The sequence below is a fragment of the Pituophis catenifer genome, unplaced genomic scaffold (genome assembly GCF_029215685.1).
Source record: "Pituophis catenifer annectens isolate HBS135680 unplaced genomic scaffold, rPitCat1.0.hap2 SCAF_12, whole genome shotgun sequence".
Taxonomy (NCBI): Eukaryota; Metazoa; Chordata; class Lepidosauria; order Squamata; family Colubridae; genus Pituophis; species Pituophis catenifer.
In genome coordinates this window covers 3,798,822-3,824,158 of record NW_027256892.1, presented here as the reverse complement: position 1 = coordinate 3,824,158, position 25,337 = coordinate 3,798,822, and the positions used below count along the sequence as shown (strand labels likewise).

Below are 25,337 nucleotides of genomic sequence, written 5' to 3'. Positions count from 1 at the left end.
AAGTTATGCAAATTATTTCATTAATCTAGTTGGATGCAATGTATTTGAATGGATCTTTTAGCCTGGTTGAATAACCTACCAGCAGAAGCAACAAGAGACAAATCGTGACCTTGAAAACTTTTTTTTTAAAAGTAAATATTTTTTTTCTAATGTATTTAGCTTCTGTGCAGACACATTTCAGAACAAAGGGAAAAGTAATCATTGTCCTGGATAGATTTGATACAGATGAAATAGTCTGGAATTCTGGAATAAATGCTGCAATTCGTTTGGATTGATTGCGCAAGCTGATGATTTATAGGCATTTTCCTCTTTTTTTTTTGCTGCATATTAGCTGATGGATTTAACCCTGAATTATTTAAAACACTGTCTTTTCACAGTAGCTAAGTATATGAGTGGTGGAATGCATGCTGTCATGTTTACTGGGACCCAATAGGTTTAAAAACATTGACAGTGCCACCAGTCAGGCCAAGGCCACAAAATTAGGACTTATAAATTGAGGGATGGGATTGTGAACTAGTGGTCCATGAGAAAATTTTGGTGGTCCGCAGAAAAATTATTTGCATTTTTTATATTGCACTAAATCAGGGGTCCTCAAACTAGAGCTGCTAGGTTGGAAAAATGCAATGAAGGCTTGTGTTGCTGAAGAGTCTCCCCCTTCAGGGTTTTTTGGTGTGGGTCGGAGGGGGGCAGAAATTCCAACTTGGGGTCTGCTTCAACCTCCTAGTGCAGGGCTTTGGGCGAAGGGTGGAGGGAAGTGCCGCTGGTGGCAAGGAGTCAGAGGGCCTCGTTCCAGTGGGACTGCATCATGGCCTGGAACTGGCTGACCATCTCAACCCACTGAGCCTCCAGGTGCCGGTATCTGGCCTTCGCTCCCGCAGGCCTTCCCTCTGCTTGGAGAGTCCTCAGTGAGGTGCTTCTGCTGAGCCTCCTTCTCAGTCAGATCCAATTTGAACTGATCCAGCTGTTTTGCCAACTCTTTCTCGTGGTGGCTGCTCAGCTCCAACAACTGCTTCCTGTTGGGGCTTTAAGGAGCCTGGGCGGGCAGGCGAGGAGTAGCCGCAAGGGGAGGGGCGAGTAGAGGCTGGTGAGGTACCCCTCGATGTGAGTGACATCAAGTTGGCCATGCTCACCCAGTCACATGACCACCTAGCCACGCCCGCCCAGCCAATCATTAGGCAGATCATCTTAGTGGTCCGTGAGATTTAAAATTATGAATTTAGTGGTCCCTGAGGTCCAAAATGTTGGGGACTGCTGAACTAAGGCATAACTCAAGCCCAAATAATAACTAAGGATTGAAAAATAAACCATTGCTCAGGAAGCCTTTCTTATTCCAGCAAACATCAATCAGTACAGGAAGTACATATGCTAAGTACTGATGCTAAATTCGTATTTCTTGTGTTAGAAAAGATCCTGGACAGGCAGAGTCAGTGTGGAGCTTGAGGCCACGTCTTGAGAAACAGTCTTCTCAAACTCAATCAATCAGAAAAGAGCTGGAAAGGACCTTGGAGGTCTTCTAATCCAACCCCCTGCTCAAGCAGGGGATTCTATACCAGTGATGGCGAACCTATGGCACGCGTGCCGGAAGTGGCATGCAGAGCCATCTCTCTGGGTACGTGAGCCATTGCCCTTCGTCTTCCAGGTTCTCGTGCGCCAGCCAGCTGGTCTTCACGCATGCGGGAGCACTGGAAACCAGAAGAACAGCCACCCAGTGCACACTCTTCCGGTTTCCAGTGCACTCATGCATGCCAGAAACTGGAAGACCAAGTGGCTGGTGTGCTGTTGTGGTCTGCCAGCAGCCTGCGGACCTGGCGACGGAGTCGTACAGTGAGGAGGCTGGGGAGGACCATGGGCCAGTCCTGGAGTCAGGGGAAGGCCTGGACAAGGGCTCTGTGTCGGAGGCAGAGATGGGGCCATCTGGGAGTGATGTGCGGACTCCGGGGCCTCCGGAGGCAGACAGCAGAGAGGCAGAGGAACAGGAGGAGCCTGTTCCTAGTGCACACATGCAAAGAGAGAGCCTTGGTAGTACAGGGGTTTAAGGCACCCTGTTATTAAAGCTGGTTATTAAGACCAGCTGCCTGCAATTACTGCAGGGTTCGAATCTCGCCAAGGCTCAAGGTTGACTCAGCCTTCCATCCTTTCTAAGGTAGGTGAAATGAGGACCCAGTTTGTGGGGGCAATAAGCTGACTTTGTATAAATATACAAAAGGATGAAGGCTATTGCTGAGCACGTTGTAAGCCTCCCTGAGTCTTCGGAGAAGGGCGGCATATAAATCAAATTAAAAAAAAAAAAGAGCTTCCAGAAGGCAAGAGCAGCTGAAGAATAAAGGACAACTCAGGAGTAAGGCCAGAAGATGATTGGCCGCTCCCAGAAGGCTTAAAAGAGCAGCAACGAGCTGTTGGGTTCTTTGTAGAAAAGCAACTTTGATTCCAGTGCTTCTTGTCAGCGTCTTTTGAACTTTGTGGAGTTTTTCCCAAGAAAAGCCTATGGCAGGTTGCCAAAGACATCAAAGTTTGGTGATAAGGCTGATGGACTGGTTATTAAGAATTTTGTTTTGGACTAAGCTGAGAATGAATTAATTCTCAGCTGTTTTAATAAAATAAGTTTGTTGAGGACTGAATTGTGTTTGGTAATCACTATTTGGGCCTTGGTCACAACATATGCATGCATGTGCTAGAAACCGGAAGATCATCTTCCCAGTGCGCGCTTGCGTGCCAGGCGGCTGCTCTTCCGGTTTCTGGTGCACACTCCCATTTTGGCACTCAGTGCTGAAAATGTTCACCAACACTGTCCTATACTATTTCAGACAAGTGGCTGTCCAGTCTCTGCTCTTCTGCTCTGCTGAAGAAGTTTCTTGGATGAGAAACGAAAAGTCTTCAAATAAAAACCAGAAAGTCCAGTTGCCTCTTGAAAAAGCACCTTTGGGAGATGGCAATTATTGGGATATGGATGTTTGGGGAAATAGTTGTATTAAGCCTCTGCTTCATGTTCATCTCCCGTCTGGGCTATTGTAACACTCTCTACATGGGGCTCCCCTTGAGGAGCACTTGGAGGCTCCAACTGGCGCAGAGTGCGGCCGCGTGGGTGGTTATGGGAGCGATGTGGCGTTCCCATGTAACACCTCTCCTGCGTGAGCTACACTGGCTCCCGGTGGTCTTCCGGGTGTGCTTCAAGGTTTTGGTTATCACCTTTAGAGCACTCCATGGCTTAGGACCTAGTTATCTACGGGACCGCTTGCTACCACCAATAGCCTCCCACCGGCCAGTACGCTCCCATAGAGAGGGGCTCCTCCGGGTGCCGTCGGCCAAACAATGTCGACTGGCGGCCCCTAGGGGGAGACCCTTCTCTGTGGGGGCACCTACGATCTGGAACGAGCTCCCCCCGGAGATACGGAGGATCCCGGATCTGCGCACCTTCCATCGCACGCTCAAGACTTTCTTATTTCATCAAGCTGGCCTGGCCTAAATCTTTTCCACTTTTAAATGTAAATTTTAATTTGTTTTTAAATTATTGGGTATTTTAAATTCATCTCAGCCAAATTATTTAATTCGTTTTTATTCTATTTTAAATTTTTGAATTTATGTGTTTTATTCTGTGGCTGTTCACCGCCCTGAGTCCTTCGGGAGTAGGGCGGTATATAAATCCAATAAAAACAAACAAACCATAAAACAAACAAGATGTCTATGGAGATTCTTGATCATCCAGGTCATGGTTATCCCAAAGGTACTTTTTCAAAAGGCAACTGTTCTTTGTTTTTCCTTGAAGACATTTTGCTTCCCATTCAAGAAGCTTCTTCAGCTCTTACTGGATGAGAAGCATAACATCTTCAAAGAAAAATCATCTTTGGGACAATCATGACCTGAGTGACTGAGAATCTCCATAGACAATATCTGAAGAATTTCACATTTCACGCTCCCTTAGTAGAGGCTATTTATTCCAAAGATGTTCCTACTTTCTTGCATTGGGATATTCAGATTGGTTTCTTAGTTAGTTTCTCCCCTCGCCCCAAATATACTTACTCCATCCCCAACTGCTTTGCTTTGGCCAAGGGTCTACAGCCTCTCCTTTCAGTCCGTGAGACCATCTGCTTTGCATACATCTCAGCAGTCAGATAGGAAATTGCTGAAACTGAAATCAATTTGTAAACAAATTTTAGAAAAGTCAGAAATGTTCAGCCTTTGACCCAGAACTTAATAGGAGCCAGAACATGGAATGGCCTTTATTGCTAAATGAAGTAAGAAGGGGAAAAAAAAACTCTTTTTAACAAATGTTAAATATTTATATTGGGATGAGCAAACCACAGCCTATGAGCAGTATACAATTTCCAGCATCCTAAGTTTACCCAAATTTGTGACAAAATGATTGCATTTCTAGGGTTCTACTTATCTTTCAGAGATTTCAGTTTTTAAGGATAGAAATGAGAAGAAGAAAAATTCATCTGGCTGTCTTTTACTTTCCAGATATTTCCTTGTCTCTTCTAAGAATATCACAGCATCACTCATCACTCATGAGATTGTTCAAGAGGTCAAGAGACTATGCTACACTCCTAACCTCTTAAACATGGTCCATTTTTTTCCCAAAAAACTGCAATATAACAAACATCGTACTTTTGCCTGCCATTCCATTCCCCAAGTTCTAGGACACAATTTAGTTGGATCTGGACCAAATGAATTTTTTTGACAAAGCTAAGTTGGATCCAAGTCCTAGTATCACATACCAATCATACTAGGACTTGGCTATATCATTTTAGATCAGAGTTTTTGCCATGCCTCTTTATAGCATCCTCTGAGAGGACAATTTGTGTGCATGAAAAAGAAGGTTGACATATATGAAGAAGAAGCACAGCTTTCCAACTTTCGCAACACATATCATGACTGTGACTAAATTTTATAATCCAGAAAGCTTCCTAGATTCTGGAGAAAGAATCCCACAATGTATTCTCAGGTATCATAAATATGTAAACCTGAATATTCTTAACAGGCAGGGTTGAAGAGGTAGATGAGACAATTGTATCATCTAGATTGGAGACAGATACAGTATATTTCTTGCTATCCCAGCACTTAGAGATCAATATATAACTTTATAGCGTAAGGATTTCATTTTGGAAGGAAGAAAGTCGAGATGGGATTGTAGCACATAGAAGACAAAGAGGAACTCCCAACTCCAAAAAAGTTTGATATCCCTGCTTTAACTGCCTACTCAATATAGAATAATGAAATACCTGAGTGAAAGAAGCTTAGTATCTACGAGAATGCTGAGAACTGCAACAGTAATGATGGATTGAACTGTGTCCCTAGTTTTAGCTATTACACACTGGGAAGAATCCCTAACATTGGCTGAGATCCTACATGCATAAGGCTTACATGCCATTAGTTCATAATTCAGAATGTAATACCTAAGACAGATATTTTGTACACACATCTTCCAGGATGTACAAATTGGATTCAACAAGGACTAATTTCTCTGCAGTTGAAAATATGAAAAGGAAAACTCCCATGTTAAAAATATTTTTTTAAGGATAGCTGGGTTCCGTGATATGGGATGAAGTAAAGTGCCATCAGAATTTGAAATGAACCTATTGTCCATCAGGTTCTACCAAAGGCCATCTTAATCATGGGCTTTCCAAAATCTAACAGCACCTCATTTTTTTTTTTACATAATTTCCTTTTATCATAATTGTTACTGAACATTGTCCACAACTAATAAACTACTACTTTCAAATTTGGGAGGAACTGGAATTACATCTAGTCAGGCCTTTGAATTCCATTCTCTTTTGACCATGATTTAACCTCACCCATTGTATATCCTCCAAATGAATAGTGTTAAAGATGAGCTAATCCTTATTAACTAATCTGTGCACACGCATAAAGGCAATTTATCCTTTATTTTATCTCTTCCACCTAACAGCAGAATCCTTACTAATATCTCTGGGAAACTTGCCGGGAAAAAGGGAGAGGGGGAACAGAAAGGAAGACTGCTATGGGTCATTTTTCTCCTACTTATATTGAATATATATCACTTTAGCTCAAGTAGAAAATCACATTAGTGTAACTGTACAGCTATAAAGAAGAATGTACATTGGGCATTTTATATTGCTTCCAGATGTTGGATGATTTTGCCCCCTCCTTTGGAAGTAGAGTTGTATGCAAAGTTTCTCATTCAGAATGAGGAGAATAAGTTGACCAATTTTTCCCCGATGCAAGAGGAATTGTCTTTCTCTCTTCTGGTGCACACTACAGTACAATGATTTCAGCTCAGGTCCCTATCCTGGTTGGTTTTTATTTCTGCCCTTGCAAATGGCAATGACAGCAACTGTTTTAGCAACATGTTTTTTTTTCCTCTTTATCTAAAATCCGTTGATTTAATATTATTCCCAAAAAGATTAAAAATTACCATCTCCCACAGAAAAGATGAGAAATATCAAGGCAATTCCAGAAAAGTGGACTGTTTTTGTTTTCCAGAGAATAGCAAATGAAGAAAAACCTCAGAAATTTGCTCAGAGTATTGTTTCTGATGAGAGTTTTAAAGGATTTCTACTTTGCATTATAGCAGAGAACAAATAAATGGCACCAACTTTGAAGCACTTAACACAAGCAATAAGGTATCTTCTTTTAGGTTATGTCCATTTGTCAAGGAAATAGTTTTAGAATACACTGACCCCATTACTTTCAATAACTACTGGGGTAATTGCTTATCATCCATCCATCCATCCATCCATCCATCCATCCATCTGAAAATTTAGCTAGTTAGATTCAAATTAAATTAGTGAACGATCTGGACCAACTAAAAACACAAGAGTGATTTCTGCATCTGAGAAGCTCTCTAGATCTGGCAGAATATGTCACTTTGAAAATTAAAAGAAAGAAAATGAAGTCTTTTGTTAGTTAAGGCTATCTTTGAGAAAAGTTATAATATGGAACGCTATTGCAATATGGCATTATTGAAAGAAAAGAAAATAATATGCTTTCCTTTCCCAAGTGCCTTAGTGAGATTATTAGGAATACAGGCAGGGATATGGTGACCTTCATATTATTCCATTCCATTAAATGTATTTTTTTTTTAAAAAGAAAATCTGCCTGTATTCTCATAAGCAATTTGCTTAATATATGAATTTTTGTGCGCTGTTTCCAATATAATATATAAAATAAAGGCTCCCTTGAGCTGATGATGATTCTTGCTGATGCTCCCTATTAAAAATCAGCAAGTTTTTCTTTTTTTAAAAGATAACTCCCAATGTTCATTACTAACTTCAGAAACAAAACCAGGAGAAATGTGAAAGAAACATTTCAGCAACACGCAAATAAAAAGAAAAAGACTGGCTACAACAGGAGAAGGCTTGTGTAAAATTGAGGAATGTCAGGTAAAAGTTGGACATGGCATGTTTGGAATGCTAGAATTTAAAATGAAACCTGGTTACTTTAAGGAGGGGATATAACTTGGTCTAGTTATGGCGCATACAGAATGTCCCCTGGTCAATAATAAGATTATCCAGTTAAGAGGACCAGGAAACTGCCTCCAGGCAAAATTGGTGAGTGAAATGGAACAACAGTCTGATTTGATACAAGATGTCTGTTCTGAAGGTATAAATATGCACACTTCCATAGACTGGGCCTTTGGGCATGTGCTGGATATGAGTTAGCAGCTTTCTCAGGCCTCAGGCAGTATCACACAATTTTGCCCAATGTCCCAGGCATCTTAAATATTATATAGGCTGCTGGAGTCTTGTGAAAATTGCCCAAACTAGATTACCAAACTAGAGTTCAGGGAGCTCAATTGCTGCAGCAACTCACATGAGGATGCCACCATCTCATGTGAGGATATCAACATCTTCAAAGATGAAGCGTTCTATTGGGGTTTCTATATTTTAAAATCCTTTTATTTTTAATCAATTCACTTTGTTTAAGATGGATATGGGGGGGGAGGTCTGAAGAGATTATTTTACGCTGCAATGGATACCCTGACGTGGATGGAAATCCACAGTGAGGCTAAGCTCTGCTGGAAGGGATGCAGTCATTGAAAAGACATACCGATGATGGAGAAGAGGAGGTGCTCCATTTCCTATGGAAGGTCATGATGAAACATAAGAAAGAAGTCCCAAAGGTGCTTTTTGAAGAGGCAACTGGACGTTCTTTGTTTTTCTTTGAAGACATTTCACTTCTCATCCAAGAAGCTTCTTCAGAACTGAAGAAATTTCTTGGATAAGAAGCAAAATATCTTTAAGGAAAATCAAAGAAAGTCCAGTTGCCTCTTCAGAAAGCATGTTTGGGACAACCATGACCTGGTTATGGTACTATGGTACTATATAGAGTATCTCTATATAGACATAAGAGAGAAGCTTGGGAAAGTTGAAAATGCCAAGAAAATAATGCATGTGAATGCATGGGTATAATGTTTTCAGTGACTTATTCTTGACCGATGAAGGGTACTCCATTTACCAGAACTGATATCTAGGAAGCTACAGAGAATATTGTAGTCAAAAAGCCCTCATCATGGCAATGTTTGTTATCAGTAAGCATCTTCTCTGCTAGCTTAAGTAACTAAGATAACAAAATTATCCAAAGAGGCCGACATCTTTGGGGTTTTCAAGCCAATTGGCCTCACCAGCCCCAAAGGCCTTTAAAGGAAACAAAGACATGTCACACTTTATGATGGACCACTGGTCTTGATGGATAAGCCATTCAAAGAGTCTGATTTTTTTAAAAAAAGGGAAGGAGAAAGTATCTAAATGGTTAACAAGGTAATGGTAAGAAATATTGACCTTGATTTGTTTAGCTAAGATGTAAAGATTTCTGAAGGTCAAAGGTGTTCTTGTGTAGTGTTTTGGAGTCTAACTGTGGCTGACCCACTAACATTAAGCTGCTGTGGCCTATAGTTTTGAAGAGTGGAGCTAACTGGGGGGGTGATGAGAAGGGGGGAGAGAACAGGAAATGGAATGAGGTGTTTCAGGAAGTTGTCAGGAGTTGACTGATTGATTCCAGATGGAAAGGGTCACCCTCCATGACCCAGGAAATACTCACTGGGGGAAAGCTGTTGGCTGGTGGAAGGGGAGGTCTTGGGAGCTGGAGACTATGGAAGAATGTCTGCTTCCTTTATACACACACATATACACACAGTCTCTCTCACACACACACATACACACACACACACAACTATGCACTTTCAATTATTCAATATATAATATCTGTTCAGCGATGCTTTCTGTTCAACAAATGATTCAGTAGCAATGTGCATGGATTAAATAACCATTGCAATCCACAGTTAAGGCACCTCTAATTATGGTGACAATGCATCATAGTGAAAGGAAATCAAAAGCCAGATCCTTTGCAAATGGAGCTGCCTTGCTAGATTAGGTCTAAGATTCTTCTACCATCCCATTTCCAAAATTTCCCAGTCAAATGTATCTGGAGTTCATGAATAAGATATGTTGTAGCCCTAATTAGTGGCAAATTCTTTAACATCCAACACTCAGCGATCTATGGCTTTTAATCCAGAGGTGAGCAATTTGTGGCTCTTGGCCTAATATCAAAAGCATAGTTCAGGAACATTGTTCATTACTAGGAGCTGTCTTCTTTCGGCCAAAAACTTTTAAACATTTTGCACAACACTAATCTCTAAACTGGCAAAAAGCCAGTGATAGATGATGGCAAAGAGCCATCCTAGATGATCCATCAAGGCATGGATTATTACCATGCAGAGATCAAGAAGGTTCTTCCTCCACCACTCTTGAGACACAGAGTAGGGAATGCTCATCAGATCTTAAAAGAATGAGCAGTCTGTTTTAGAAGGTCATTGCCAAAGTATTTGGAGACTACATTCTTCAGAATTTAAACGTCGTCATCAATATTTTGAACTCTGTGCAGCAGCAGACTAATAACCAGAGCAGCCCTTGAACAAAAGATACTGAGTAGTTGTAATGGAATATGCACCTGCAGCAGCAGAGGAGATGTAGGAGATGACCAGGCTAAGCCTGAGGACAGGGTCAAATGCAACATAAGTTCATACACAACCAAAAGAGACCTAAATCCAGCTCCCCTTAAAGTCTGTTGACTCTTATCCAGCACCCATTTGCCTTGACCATTAGTAGAGCGCTAATGCAGAGACATCACCCTGCCAACAAAAGTGCGTATAGTCAAGGCTATGGTTTTCCCAGTTGCAATGTCTGGCTGTGAAAGTTGGACCATAAAAAAGGCTGAGCGCCAAAGAATTGAGGCCTTTGAACGATGGTGCTGGAGAAGACTCCTGCGAGTCCCTTGGACTGCAAGGCGATCCAACCGTCCTCAGTCCTAGAGGAGATCAACCCTGACTGCTCTTGAGAAGGCCAGATCCTGAAGATGAAACTCAAATGCTTTGGCCACCTAATGAGAAGGAAGGACTCCCTGGAGAAGAGCCTAATGCTGGGAACGATTGAGGGCAAAAGAAGAAGGGGACGACAGAGAACAATGTGGCTGTATGGGGTCACTGAAGCAGCGAACTTAAATGGACTCCAGAGGATGGTAGAGGACAGGAAGGCTTGGAGGAATGTTGTCCATAGGGTTGCAATGGGTCGGACACGGCTTCGCAACTAACAACAGCAATTAGTAGATCAGATTCTTGAGTATAGGTTGCATGGAATACACTCACGGTGCTTTTGAGCTTTATCCTGATTCCTGATTTCCTGCACCTGGCAGGAGGGGGAATATTTTGCTGGACCTTCAAAAAGAGATCCAGAGCCGCCTCAGAAAGAGATCCAGATTAAGAGACTCTCAACAGTCCAGAACTGGATGATGGAGGGGGAAGCGGTTAAGGGTAACCAGACCTTAGAATCTCTCAGGATGTATCTAGCAGGTTAGAAAGTTATAATTTTAGTTTGGCAAGATTCTCTCCATTATGTAACACCAAATAAAGGAGCGAACTTTATTGGATCTTACTGACTTTTCACTGGGTTTGGACCTTAGTCCTGCCCTACATCATAGTCACCATGTATGAGTTGGGCAGCCATAATAAATTGTTTAATACCTAAATAATTATAGTGCTATGTTCTGGATTAAATGTGACTTCCAGACTGGGGAAGGAAATCCTTCATTAATATAACCAGAAGAATTACCATATTTTTCGGACTATAAGACGCACCTTTTCCTCCCAAAAAAGAGGGTGAAAATCTGGGTGCGTCTTATACTCCGAATGTAGTCCCGCCCAGCTTCTCAAATTGAGGTTTCAGAGGCTGAAAAAAGCATCGGAAATGAAGCTTCAGAAAAAAAGCCCCCCAACAGAGCTTCAGAGGCTTTTTTTCTGAAGCTCTGTTTCGGAGGCTTTCAGAGGCAGAAAATAAAGTTTTTTCTGAAACAGAGTTTCAGAGGCAGAAAAAAAGGCAAAAAAAAAAAAAAAAAAGCAAGGCACAGAGCTCACAACCAAGGAACCTGTTGCTAAAATTCACCTCTGGGAACAGCTGATTGGGAGTATTCTGGGAGGCTGATCCACCTGCTAATCAGCTTTTTTCTTATTTTCCTCCCCAAAAACTCCGAAAAATATGATAGGACATCTACTAAACCTATCTTCCATACTGGAAAGTAAATTCTACCTAACATTATAAGATGTGAACCATGCCTCCCATTGCATCTTCCCTGATGCCAAATCACTGAGATTTCTGAATGCCTTCCTCCTCTGCTTCTTAGGAATTAAACTATACAGTGTATACATTTTTAATCTGGATGTAAAATATATTAACATGTTACGCGGTTGGCTATTTATCCCCATGGATGTTTAGAAGGCAGTGTTTTGTCTGTTTGGTGGTTAGATTTGTGTCGATTATAGGAAGGTGCAACAACCCACTCTTTTACATTTGGTTACAATTTAAAATCCTCTCGTAAATATTTCAGACACTGGAATAATTCAGCCTTATTCCCTTGTTGCTGTAGTGTGGCCTGGGCTGGCCAGCGAGAGATTAAAATTTATTTCCATTGTTTAAGGGAAAATAATGAACTGCATCTGCTGGAGCTCTCACGTGTCATGGGGGAACTGTTCACTTTGGAACAAGGTCCCAACTCCACCTAGACTGTCAAATGACGAAACCTTTTTGGCACACAAAAGCAACACGTTTTGGGGCAGGAATGCAAAGGCACCCTTTAATGTAAAGTATGACAAGTGCCTTTTGGAATGAAGTAAACTCATATTGAGGAGAGAGAGAGAGAGAGAGAGAGCATGCATTTGTTCAGTCAGCACAAAAATGGTTTCGAAAGAAAAAGCGATTTTCCTGCCCTGATCCCTTCCCTCTCCAAAGAAAGGGAGGAGAAAGGAAAGGAAATAATTTATCAGCTGTTAAAGACTCTTTTACAACGGGATATCTAAGGATTAAGGCAATCTTCCTTGCACCTTTTTTTTTTTTAATTTGATTTATATGCCGCCCTTCTCCGGAGACTCAGGGCGGCTTACAATGCGTTAAGCAATAGCCTTCATTCTTTTGTATATTTATACAAAGTCAGTTTATTGCCCCCACAACTGGGTCCTCAATTTACCTACCTTAGAAAGGATGGAAGGCTGAGTCAACCTTGAGCCTGGCGAGATTTGAACCTGCAGTAGTTGCAGGCAGCTGGTCTTAATAACCAGCTGTCTTAATAACAGGGTGCTTTAGACCACTGTACTACCAAGGCTCCTTGTGAAGTTTTTGTTCTTTTCTCTCCGTCATTCGCTCCCAGTCCTACTTTTTCCTCCCTCTCTTGTCACAAACATGAACTAAAAGCTCACAACTATCATGTCCAAGTTGTTTTCCTGAATCTGAGGATGTTTCCGATATTTTTTTTATCCATACAGCTTCCTGTTTTTTGCAGTTTTGTCTTGCCTGCTCTTAACTTGGAAATGGAGCATTTCATTATATTTCTAGGATATTCATCTGTTGTCAAACAGTTTTATTTATTCATATTTCATATTTCTTAACCACCTATTTCCTTTCCTTTACAAGTGTTGGCTTCCCCGTGCCTCTTTTTGTCTCTTTAATATTCTATGATGGGTTACACACAAGATGCTTCAATTAGACACCTAGAAACAAGGAGTGTTTCTGAATGAGAGGATATTCAGGTCAGATTAAGGGGAGATGAATGATGGAAGACAGAGATTAAAAGGAAGCAATTAGCCTGTGGAACTCACTACAGGAAGATGTAATGATGGGCACCAACTGGGAAACTACCTTCCTTCCTTCCTTCCTTCCTTCCTTCCTTCCTTCCTTCCTTCCTTCCTTCCTTCCTTCCTCACAGTCTCTCACTTTCTAGCCGTGATATTTTTTCTGCATGCAAAATGCTTTTGTGGAGATACTTTTTCCTGCATATTTCGCAGTAAGGCAGTTTCTTTTGTTTCCCCCTTCCTAGCACTTTCCTGCAACTTCAGGGTCCACATTTTTTTTTTTGATCAACCAAGGTTTGGTCCATTTGATTGCAACAGGAATTGACCAACTAGCTTGTCACCTGAGCTTGACATCATGGACTGAAAGAGAATGACTCACCCAAAGTTAGCCAGCCTATTAAGGTGGGACTAGAACTGTGGAGAAAGACACAATCCCATCACGAATGCTAAAGGCCTCTTCAACTTTCAGATTTTTGGAAGAAGCAACCCTTTGTCTCAAGCCTAAAAAAATATTGATTATTTTATTCAAAGCACTTTATTTAGTGTGATTAAAAAAGAGAACGAGTAAAGTACACAAAGAAGAAAAAACAAATTACTCGAAGGATAAAACTTTGGGCAAGAAAACCGCTGACATACTTTCTTCAGCCATTCCACCAGGTGTCAGCAAAATAAGAGAATAAAATCAGGGACAAATGTCTATGGAGATTCTCAGTCATCAAGGTTGTTCCAAAAGGTGCTTTTCCTTGAAAACATTTTGCTTCTCATCCAAGAGAACTGAAGAAGCTTCTTGGATGAGAAGCAAAATGTTTTCAAGGAAAAACAAAGTCCCATTGCCTTTTGAAAAAGCACCTTTTTCAACAATAACCAGGGACAATACCTGCTCTGTTGAGAAGCCAATTCATCAAACCCTGCCTCTCCCCTACTTGTAATCTTGAAGCTGCCCCATCAGACACCAGGAATAGGAAAGGCAGGAATTGTAACTACTGTGTTAGCACAGCAGTGAGATCGGTGCCTTGGCTTCTTCCTGACTTTGAGCCGTTTCCATTCTGTCTTTAACTAGTGCATCTCTCAGAAGAGTGTTATGATCAGATTCGCAAACCATTACAGCTTTATAACACAAGGGCTGCTTTCCTTTGCTGTCTCCATTCCTCTTCCTTTGAGTTGCATTGTTTTTAGAAGCCAGTTAGGAAAGCAACTTTGAATAAAGAAATGACCATATCCATCTAAGGAGGAGGAGAAAGAAAACAAAGAAGAATGGATGGTTTCGTTCAATTCTTAAAGATAGTGGTGATGACGGATAAATATCACTGGGAAGATTGTTCCAAAGTTCTATAAATTTCATCTCAGACAGGACATAGATAATGCACAGTAACCTTCAGTAAATTTGCTCCAGGAAGACTCTCTTTAACAGATTAACAGATTAACAGAGTTGGAAGAGATCTTATAGGTCATCTAGTCCAACCCCCCACCCAAGCAGGAGACCCTACACCATTTCTGACAAATGGCAGTCCAATCTTTTCTTGAAAGTTTCAAGTGATGAAGCACCCACAACTTCTGAAGGCAACTTCTGTTCCTTTGGTTGATTGTTCTCACTGTCAGAAAGTTCCTCCTTATTTCTAGGTTGAATGTCTCCTTGATCAGTTTCCATCCATTATTCCTTGTCTGGCCTTCAGGTGCTTTGGAAAATAGCTTGAATTACTGGAAACTAGAGAAGGGCGACCATTTTCTTAATTCAGTCAACATTTTCATCACCATGTTATCTGAACGTTTGGGGTAAAATGATTGGCATGTATGACATTGGCATTATGTGCGATGAGATGTCGTGCATTTGTTATGTTTATGTACCATCTTTCCACCAGGAGCTCATGGTGGCAGATAGAGAAACCTTTTCTCTTATTTTTCCGCATAACATCAACTCTGCTCTGGAAGGCTGAATGTGATTTGAATATGAGTATCCGTGGTCCTATTTTAGTGTCTTTACCATTGCTTCACACTGGGATCTTCCCTTTCTACCTATTCACAGCTTTTCAAAAGGAAGTTGGAGACATTGTCTGCTAAGAAACTTAGGAACAGCTACCTACAGTCTGTTGCATCAAAGCATGACAATGTTGTTTATGTCCTTAGGATGTGATGTTTAATACAGGCTTAGTTGTTTTACATGAAGATTCAATTCAAATATTTGGTTTATAAATCAACTCATCTCTTTGTACTAAAACTGGTCTGGCATATTGAATTAAATCAAGTCCGTTCAAATTGATTCAGTGATCAAGTTGGACTTTCACAGAAATGTCCCCACACTTTTTCGAAAAACTGATGAACCAGATAAAATCACGTTTATTTGGTTGTTTGAATGGACAATCCAAACTGAATCAATTCAGCTGTCAAAAATCAAAATGTTGATTCATTTCATCTTGGGCAAGTACACATTGCTACTATTATTGCAATCGAGATAAATATGCTATTTTTGCCATTTAATAGGTTAATCCTTATAAGGACTGGATTTACTTTTACAAAACTAGAATGAGAGCTTAAACTTGACTAGGTAATGAAACATGGACCATGGAGATGTAATTTACCTGCCTTTCTCTTTTTTGCTTTTTTTTTTAACATGCAGGTTGTGTTATCAACAACAGTGAATGTTGATGGGCATGTCCTGGCAGTATCAGACAATATGTTTGTTCACAACAACTCAAAACATGGGCGAAGAGCAAGGAGACTTGATCCTTCAGAAGGTAAGTTTACTTCACTGGTCTTCAGAATGATAGTGGAAGAAGTCATCCAAGACAGGCTACCTTCAAAAGAATGCAAAATAACTTGTCTGGTGGCATGAGTTTTAACCATAAACCTCCATCCCAATACTTTTACACACCTAGATTCCTTCAGGATATAAAGTTTTTTCCCAAAGTCTTCCAAAACCTGATGCCAAGTTGTAATTTTTATCAAGGGGTAGGAAGGAAAAATTATTTTCAAATATAACTGGAAAATAATCAATTTAATTGTGATTAATTTGAATACATTTTTAAGATCAGTGAGATCAAATTGAACTGAGTTTCTCTCCTGGCCTTGTGGACTATTTTTGGCCAGCCACTTGCCAGGTCCTCCCAAATGCCAAAATGGGATAAGTTGCACATTCCTATACTTGTTTTTCGCACATCCTAAAATGTTCCAAGGATGTCTTTTGAGAACACATTTGAATACATTTCTTTCTTTCTTTCTTTCTTTCTTTCTTTCTTTCTTTCTTTCTTTCTTTCTTTCTTTCTTTCTTTCTTTCTTTTTCTTTCGTTCTTATCAAGAGTGCCTTATTAGTCCTCCTGGTCATGAGAGTGGTGGGCATACATTCAAACAAATGCTCTTAGTGAGCACTATTTTTACGTTTCACCAGAATGCATGACATTTTAAGAACATAAAGAATACTGTAGAAGTATTTATTGGTGAACATATTTGTATGTCTACTTTGGATATACAGTGGTACCTCAGTACTCATCGAATGAGCATCAAACACATTTTTCCCATAAGGAATAATGTAGTGAGTCACAAGGCAGCTGACACCGATTTTTAGCTTCTGTGTCGAGTACCAAACAATCAATAAGTACTGGGCAAAATTTTTGTGTCAAAATGCATTGAGTACCAAATTCGATGAGGTTCAAAGCAGTACCAACTTGTGTACCACTGTATATCCAATGCTAGGTTTATGCTAGAACTATACTTTGAGAAGCTTGATTTTCCTGAAATCTATCTTGAAGAACTCCCAAGTTATTTATTTATTTATTTATTTATTTATTTATTTATTTATTTATTTATTTATTTACTTACTTACTTACTTACTTACTTACTTACTTACTTACTTACTTACTTATTTATTTATTTATTTATTTATTTATTTATTTATTCCACTTGTATGCCGCCTTTCTCCGAAGACTCAAGGCGGCTTACAATGCATTTAAAAACCATATATAAAACATTAAAAGTTAAACCATTAAAAACAATTAAAACCCATTCACACCATTCATGGCCAGATCTCGTCAAATCGCAGCAGCGAGATCAACGGTCCCAGGCCTGCCGGAAGAGCCAGGTCTTCACCGCTTTTCGGAAGGCCAATAGGGTGGGGATGGTCCGGACCATTTGGTCATATGGTCCATCATCTCATTGATAAAGGAAACGTGTAGCTGCAAATCTCTAGAAGGTATCATCAAGCCTATGTGTGCAATATATCAAATGTCCAAGGCAGTTTGAGTCATCCCAAAAACTCTACCCCAGCAGGAAATTCTCTCAATTTATATCTTGTATAATATCTTCTATATCTTCTAATTTGAAACTGATGGTTCTGTTTAAGAACATATCAGAAAACTACAGCCTTGGTCAAGGGGTGACCAAGACAAAGATATGGATGGGCTCTCTGTCTGGAAATGAGGAAAGTTGTGGAAATATCATCTTGGGAAGGATACCGTGGCTCAGCATAAATCAAATGTAGTTCATCATCTTTCCGACAAACTTTTAAATGTCTGAAGATGTCTTCCAAATTTCTTTCTAATCATCCCTCATTTCAGGCTATGCATAACTGGTTACTTCCAGCTTTTCTAATCAGAATTGACTTCCAACCAGTGGTGGGTTGTTACCGATTCGCCCCAGAAGGCTCTGCCCACCTACCCACCCAGATGTCTCTGCGCATGTGCAGAAACATTGTGCGTGCGTGCCCATGAGTGAACCAGTAGCAAACCAGTAGCCTTGGTAGTACAGTGGTCTAAAGCACCCTGTTATTAAGACCAGCTGCTTGCAATTACTGCATGTTCAAATCTCGGCAGGCTCAAGGTTGACTCAGCCTTCCATCCTTTCTAAGGTGGGTAAATTGAGGACCCAGTTGTGGGGGCAATAAGCTGACTTTGTATAAATATACAAAAGGATGAAGGCTATTGCTTAGCCCATTGTAAGCCGCCCTGAGTCTCCGGAGAAAGGCGGCATATAAATCAAATTAAGAAGTAAGTAAGAAGAAATGGAATTGAAACCCACTACGGCCTCCAACCTTTTACTATCCTTGTTATCTTCTGGACATACTGTATAGTATTATTATGACTAGCTATCATTGTCTATCGTTAAACTTTCCTAATTCTTAATTCTTTAATCTTTCATTATTCTTTGTTCATATTTAAACATCATACTAACTTGAACTTCATCTTGTCACATAGGAGGGCCAGTTCAGTAGTCAGGGGGCCACAGCGTCAAAGCTTTTTCATACATTAGCGTAACAGTTTCTACGGAATTAAAAAAATATACCCAGAAAAAAAATATGTTAAAAAAAAATAGTTATTGCAAATCAGAATTATTTTCCCCACCGTTTTATTTTGGCCAGTTATCTACTTTTTAATAAAGTAGAACATTGGTATAATTTATTTGATATCAAGGCCCAGTCTCATGGACCTCTAAGTCATTTTTGGCAGCCCACAACCATATTTAAGAAAGTTGAAGTTTTGTGTCTCTTGAATAGAAATAGAGAAAGAAATGGCTCTCGGCTTGTAATGGACTGTGTGAATGACCTTGGGGAATGAAAGACAGAGAAGCTACCTAAGAAGCAATCAGACAAGAGAGGCAGGAAGCCCCCAGTGGCTTAACAGAGGAAGAAATTTAGGAAGGGACCAGAGGTGGGTTCTACTTACCTTTACTACTGGTTTGCAATGGGGCTGCATACACACGCTTCACTCGCGCGCCTGTGCGCGCTTCTGCGCATGCGCAGAAGCTTCCTGATGACATCGTGGTCAGTAGGCGGAGCCTCCTGCCAGTTTTACTACTGGTTCTATAGAACTGGGCAGCCCACCACTGGAAGGGACCCACCCTAGTGGATAAAGCAGTTAAAAGTGGCAGCAGGAAGTATGCACTTTCAGGCTGGCGAGATTTTGTTAAAGCCGCCTCACAATCAAGTAGAATTAATTCATCTAGTCATGCTTCCTATCTCGTTCACTTGAGAAGACCGACAATGCTTGAGCAGGACAAGCCCAAAGGCAGGCACTCAAAACCAACCCCAAGGATCACAGCTGACTCAGTTCCTATTCTTTACCACTTGCTTGGTCTCCAGTCCTGGACCTAGTTCTCATCATGTGGGACCAGGAGTGTAGACCCTTCCACATGGGACTTATTCCTTCTTGACCTGTATTCTATTCTATGCCTGCCAAGATTGGCAAACTGCAGCTATACGTTTCTGCCATATGCGTCATCACTGGAGGTTTTTAAGGAGAGACTGGACAGTGTTCTGTCCCGGTCCCCACACACACACAAACAGCCAGCCAGGGGTTAAAGAAGTACTCGGCACACACAAGGTTCGTTATCAGGAACTTGGCAGCAATACGATAACCGTCTGCCAAGTGCTTTACTACAAGAAGAGGGAGTGTTCCTCCACCAGATAGCATCAACTAATACACACAGTTTTCAAAACAGTCCAGCTCAAACATGAAACCGTCAGCAGATCAGGCGTTGTACAAAGTGACTAGCCAGAAGTTAGCTTTGTCCGTCACAGAGTCTAAATGGCCACCACACTCTCTTATATAGCCTGTGGGGTGTGGTCCAGTGACTCAACTTAATCCCTGGCACGCCTCCTCATCTTCTGCAAACGTTTATCTCGCCTTCGTTGGCATAGATCCAGGAACGACTTATCCCCCTCATCGCTGTCATCGGAGACACCTGGCTCCTGGTCAATCTCCTCTCCCTCAGCAGACACCTGAGGCATTGCCAGAGAGGAGGGCCTGGAGAGGGAGGCCTGGCCGGCTCCTCTCCTTCATGTTCGGAGCCTTCTTCCTCCGATAAGATGGGCTCGGGGATCGGAGCCACAACAGACAATCACTTGTCTGAAATGGTATAGGGCAGTGATGGTTAACCTTTTCCGGACCGAGTGCCCAAAGTGTGCGTGTGCGAGAATAAGCACATACTTGCCCAAACCCCCAAAATATAATGCGCGTGCAGCCCCTATGCATGCGCCCTGCCCCCACACATGCATGCACCCCACACGTGTCCTGCCCCCACACATGCACCCTGCCCCCATGGGCATGTGTGTGCAGCCTCCCTGCATGCACCATGCCCCCCATGCATGTATGTGCCCCCCTACATGCCCTGCTCCCTGCATGCACTACCCTGCATGCGCGGCAAAGACCCGACAACCAGCTGGCTGGTGGGAGGTGCTCGTGCATGGCTCGCGTGCCCACAGAGAGGACGCTGCATGCCACCTGTGCCACACATGCCATAGGTTCGCCATCACGGGTATAGGATCTCCTGCTTGAGCAGGGGGTTGGACTAAAAGACCTCCAAGGTCCCTTCCAGCTTTATTCTGATTGAGTGACTCAGTTTCTATTGTTCTAAAATGAGTCTGAACAGACATTTCCTTTCTCTCCCTCTTTCTCTCTGCCAATCACTTTTGGTCTCATCTCACATCTTTTTTTTTTTTTAATTTGATTTATATGCCGCCCTTCTCCGGAGACTCAGGGCGGCTTACAATGTGCTAAGCAATAGCCTTCATTCTTTTGTATATTTATACAAAGTCAGCTTATTGCCCCCACAATCTGGGTCCTCAATTTACCTACCTTAGAAAGGATGGAAGGCTGAGTCAACCTTGAGCCTGGTGGGATTCGAACTTACAGTAATTGTAGACAGCTGGTGTTAATCACAATGCTATCAATCTGCTGAGCCATCAGGACCTTCCTAAAGGAAGCCCTAACATCTTATATGTTAAGGCTTCCTTTAGAGCAGGGGCTCCCAACTCCTGGCTCACAGTCTGGTACCGACCGAGAAACGCATGTTACTCTGAGCTCCTTGAGTTGTGTGCATTCCATAAACCAGACCATGGATTTGTTAAACAAGCCATAGCGGCCTATATGTGATACTAAACTATAAACCATGATTTAGAAAACAGTATCTAAATTCACACATCCCAGGGCTTAATGAAGCACGATGGGTTGAATAGACGATGTTGATGGTTGGTGTGAGGCCCTAAATTATGATTTGCAAATTGAAATGGCTGGCTTCCACACTGTACTAAGCCCAAATCCACCTGCACCATGGCTTAGATTAACAAGCTCAGTGTTTGTACGTCCCCTGGTATTTCCACCATAATTATATCAATCAGGCCAGGCAAATCTTTGTGGTCATACCATACAAATGAACAGGGCAGGACTTTTTTTTCCTGCTTTGTAGAGAGAGGTTTTCTTTTGCCGTTAAAACTGTGTGAGCTCTCTTTGAACTTGTATCTCAGTACTTAAATGTTACCCCGTCAACGTGAAATATGACAGTGAAGTTAGAGGCGACCTGGAAGCCTCCAGATTTCCCACTTGCTCTAACCCAGTGTTTCTCAACCTTGGAAGCTTGAAGATGGGTGGACTTCAACTCCCAGAATCCCCCAGCCAGCGCTGCTGGCTGGGGGATTCTGGGAGTTGAAGTCCACCCATCTTCAAGCTTCCAAGGTTGAGAAACACTGCTCTAACCCATCAGAAAAGTCAGTTCTTGTCTAAAATCAGCATAATTTCCTCTCATTTAAACAAAGGAAGATGAGAGCAAAACAAGGCAAGTATAGCACAAGGACAGATATGTTTTAGTAATCTGGAATGGGACAATTTATCCATCTACACCAGGATTTTGAGAAACTGTGAAAACCACAGCATTGTGAAAATAATGAAAATCACAGCATTTCTATCTGAGTCCAGTTTTTGTATCTGTGATATTGGGCCATGTAAGGAAAGGACTGGAATAAGGTGGTGTCTGCATCCAATCCAAAAAAAAATAAAAAAATCACACAACTTCTCTGCTACCGTAGTTCAATTCTGGGCATTGGAGGGTCAAGGAAAGAAACAGTTCCCCAGTGACAAGTTCATAATTGCCCAGTAGTGGTGGAGATATATTCAGAAGTGACCCAGTTTTTTCCCTCCTTACACTTTGCAATCTTCTTCTTTTGCATTCAGTTGTGCACTTTGGCAGCAAGAATTTGGCTCGTTGGCCGTGACTAAACTCCATCTGCTGGACTGTTATCTTACTCACTTAATTAGATATTTCTTGTAGACAAAGTCGATAGCCTCTGAATTTGCAGCAGCCATTGTGCCAAAGAAGCTTGGGGTTACCCCTGACTTTTCTCCTCCTACCATAAATGTGGTATTTTTGTCTTACTGACAAACTAAATTCAATGGGCTTTATTAAGTCCGAAACTGATGAGTGCGTGTTCACAAAAAGATCTAACAATGCAAATGAGATAGTTCTTGTTTATGTTGATGATATTGTTTATATTGGTCCAAATAAGCAAATGAGTGAAATTTTTGCTAAAGCTTTGCAGAGATATTTGTTGTGGCCCCGCCCTCTGAGCCTATCTCATCGGAGGAAGAAAGCTCCGAACATGAGGAAGAGGAGTCAGCCAGGCCTCCCTCTCCAGGCGCCTCCCCTCTGGCACTGTCTCAGGTGCCGGCCGAGGGAGAGGAGATTAGCCAGGAGCCAGATGTCTCGGATGAGAGCGAAGGAGAGCCGTCATTCCTGGATGCACGCCAACGAAGGCGTGATAAACGGTTGCAGCAGTTAAGGAGGCGTGCTAGGGATTAGAACTGAGTCACTGGACCACACCCCAGAGACTATATAAGAGAGGGTGGTGGCTGGTAAAACTCCGTGACGAACAAAAACGAACTTTGGCTAGTCACTTGAACAACGTCTGAAGCTGCCGAAAGGGATATTGTTTTGCTGGACTATTTGCAATGCGTATGTAATTTTATGTTATCTGTTGCAGTAAAAGCTCTTGGCAGACGGTGATTATATTGCTGCCAAGTTTGAGATAACGACCTGTGTGCGTGCCAAGTACTTTCTTAACCCTCGGCTGGCTGTGTTTGTGTGTGTGTGTGGATGGGGACAGATCAATATTTCACATTGAAATCATTGGGTCATATTAGCACTTATTTAGGTGTTCAGATTGAAAAGACACAGAAGGGGTTTAGTCTTTCACAAGAAGATAAAATTGAACAAATTTTGCATCATTGCAACATGAAAGATGCTAACACAAGAAAGACACCCATGCAAACAGATTTTCATAACTTGACACAAGAAGCAAGTCCTGAGTTCGAGGATCAAACACTTTATCGTTCAGTTATTGGGTCACTGTTGTACATTAGTAGTTGGACCAGACCCGACATTGCACTTAGTGTTAATCTCTTATCTCGACACGTAGGTAAGGCAAAACAGTTTCATTGGACATGCGTTAAGAAAGTATTGAAATCTCCTCCTTGAATTTGGAACAGCCAAGAGGTGACATGCTACATATATACTATGCTAGGTAACGTCAAATGTTCAGCTCAGCTGGGCTGGAGTTGATCTTCGAGCAAATCAAGCCTCATTGACATCTTAGTTAAACAGAAATGGGACCCATGCAAGATGTGTATGAAAAAGTGTCAGCCACTCGCTTAAACAAACGGCGCGAAACATAACAATGCGCAGAAGGGAAACTGACACTAATTGATTTTCGTTTGTTTGGCTAAGCGAGGCATCGTCCGTCGTCTGCAGGCTGTATTTTCAAGCAATTACAAATCGTTGGATCTGCTAAGCTTCAAATTGGATAATCGCCTCCACTCTCGCCAAGCCCCATTCTGGCACCAGTTTTTTTTTTCTCCTTTTTTTTTCTTTTTTCTTAAAAAAAAAAAAAGAATCCCGGAGAAGCCCCTTTTGGGCCGTTCCCTGTAGCGAGTGAAAGTGAGAAGGCTTTGTGACGTTACTAGAAGAGACAAGTTGGTCTATTATTTCATTAGGCTTGTTTTGTTGCATTGCCCCCCACTCTCCTGTTAAAATGTGCCCTGCCTCAACCTAGAGCAGAATTAATGAACTGGAAGAAAAATGATTGAATCAGTGAAGAATTCAGAGCAGTGTTAATTCTCCCCCAGCGGGCAGTGAAATGGTAGAAGAATACTCCCAAGCTTCTAAGCCTACGAAACTTTCCAGTTTTTCCTTGACTGATTGAATGTGATTGACTGTCTGTTCAAAGGAGTCTTATAGTTTTGGAACTCTGCCAAACCTCCCTGCCACCTTTGACCTTGTCAACATTGGGAATCGAGTGATGGATTGACTTTGGTTATGGACTGGAAAACCATATTGGGATCTTGATGGGATGTATAGTCCAGAGGCCTTGAATGGATGGGAAGGGAGGGGGGGGAAATATGGGGGTTTTTTTACCCTATCTTATAAAAACCAGGCGTGCTTAGCGTGAGTTAAATTGGGATGAAATGGGAGGATTTTCACTACATTCAAGCCATCAGTAAAACTCTCGTTTTCAACACTTAGCACCGGAGGAAAAAGAAATATTTCTGTTTAATCAAAACAATTCGAGGAGCCATCAGATTATGACAAATAAACTTGGGCTCTACTCAAAGAGACAGACAATAGCATTTTTTTAATCATGAGGAAGAGCATGCTAAGGAGAAAAGGAGAGAAAAGGAGAACGAAGAAAACAGGAAAATATGTATTTTTGTCAAGAGAAAACTGGAAGTATGTAACTGCAGTTAATAGCTGAGTTTGCACATCATAGAGTACGTAATCATAGTTTAATTATTTAACTACAATGACCGCCCTTTTTACATGCCATCAACCATAGGTTGTAAACAGGGGTGGGTTCTAAATTTTTTCACTACCGGTTCTGTGGGCGTGGCTTATTTTGTGGGTGTGGCTTGGAGGTCATGTGACTAGATGGGCATGGCTAGATGGTCAGAGTCATTTCTGGAAGGTCCTCACACTTACGACCCGACTCATTTGTTTGCTTTTAACACTGATCAGCTGTAGGACAGCCCTTTGAAGCCCCGCGGCAAGAGTTTAAACAGTTTTTTTCCCTCTAGTCATCAGCTGGGACTCAGGAGGCAGCAATAGATTGGGGGTGGGACCAAATAAAAGGTAAGAATAACGTAGGTGGATGGGGGGGGTGGGAGGGCGGGGGGGGAGAACCGGTTCGGTGACGTCATATCGTCACCGCTACCAGCTCGGCCGAACCGGACCGAACCGGGAGGAACCCACCACTGGTTGTAAACCATAGTAGCTGACTTCACGTGAAAGACTAAACCAAAATCAAGCAAACTGGATAAATGTCATATATCAAAAAGATCAAAGTGTATCTCTGGGAAAAAAAAAACTAAAGTAACTAATAAGTACATTCAGGTTAACTTCCACCAAGATTTGCAGTCATGAATAAAAAGGTTGCATTCATTTACCATTTGTTTTTTTTTCATCCTAAATGGATTGCTTCTGTGGCTTCTAGTTGAAT

At 41.6% G+C, this 25,337-nt stretch overlaps 1 protein-coding gene across 1 annotated transcript in view; it reads left to right on the top strand.

The window, feature by feature from the left end:
• The window catches only part of EBF2 (EBF transcription factor 2), a 272,712-nt gene that overhangs the window by 210,493 nt on the left and 36,882 nt on the right, over positions 1–25,337 (top strand). Inside the window, exon 8 of the mRNA XM_070952594.1 lies at positions 15,705–15,822. Within this exon, the coding sequence (XP_070808695.1) occupies positions 15,705–15,822 (118 nt within the window). The remainder of the gene's footprint in view (positions 1–15,704; positions 15,823–25,337) is intronic.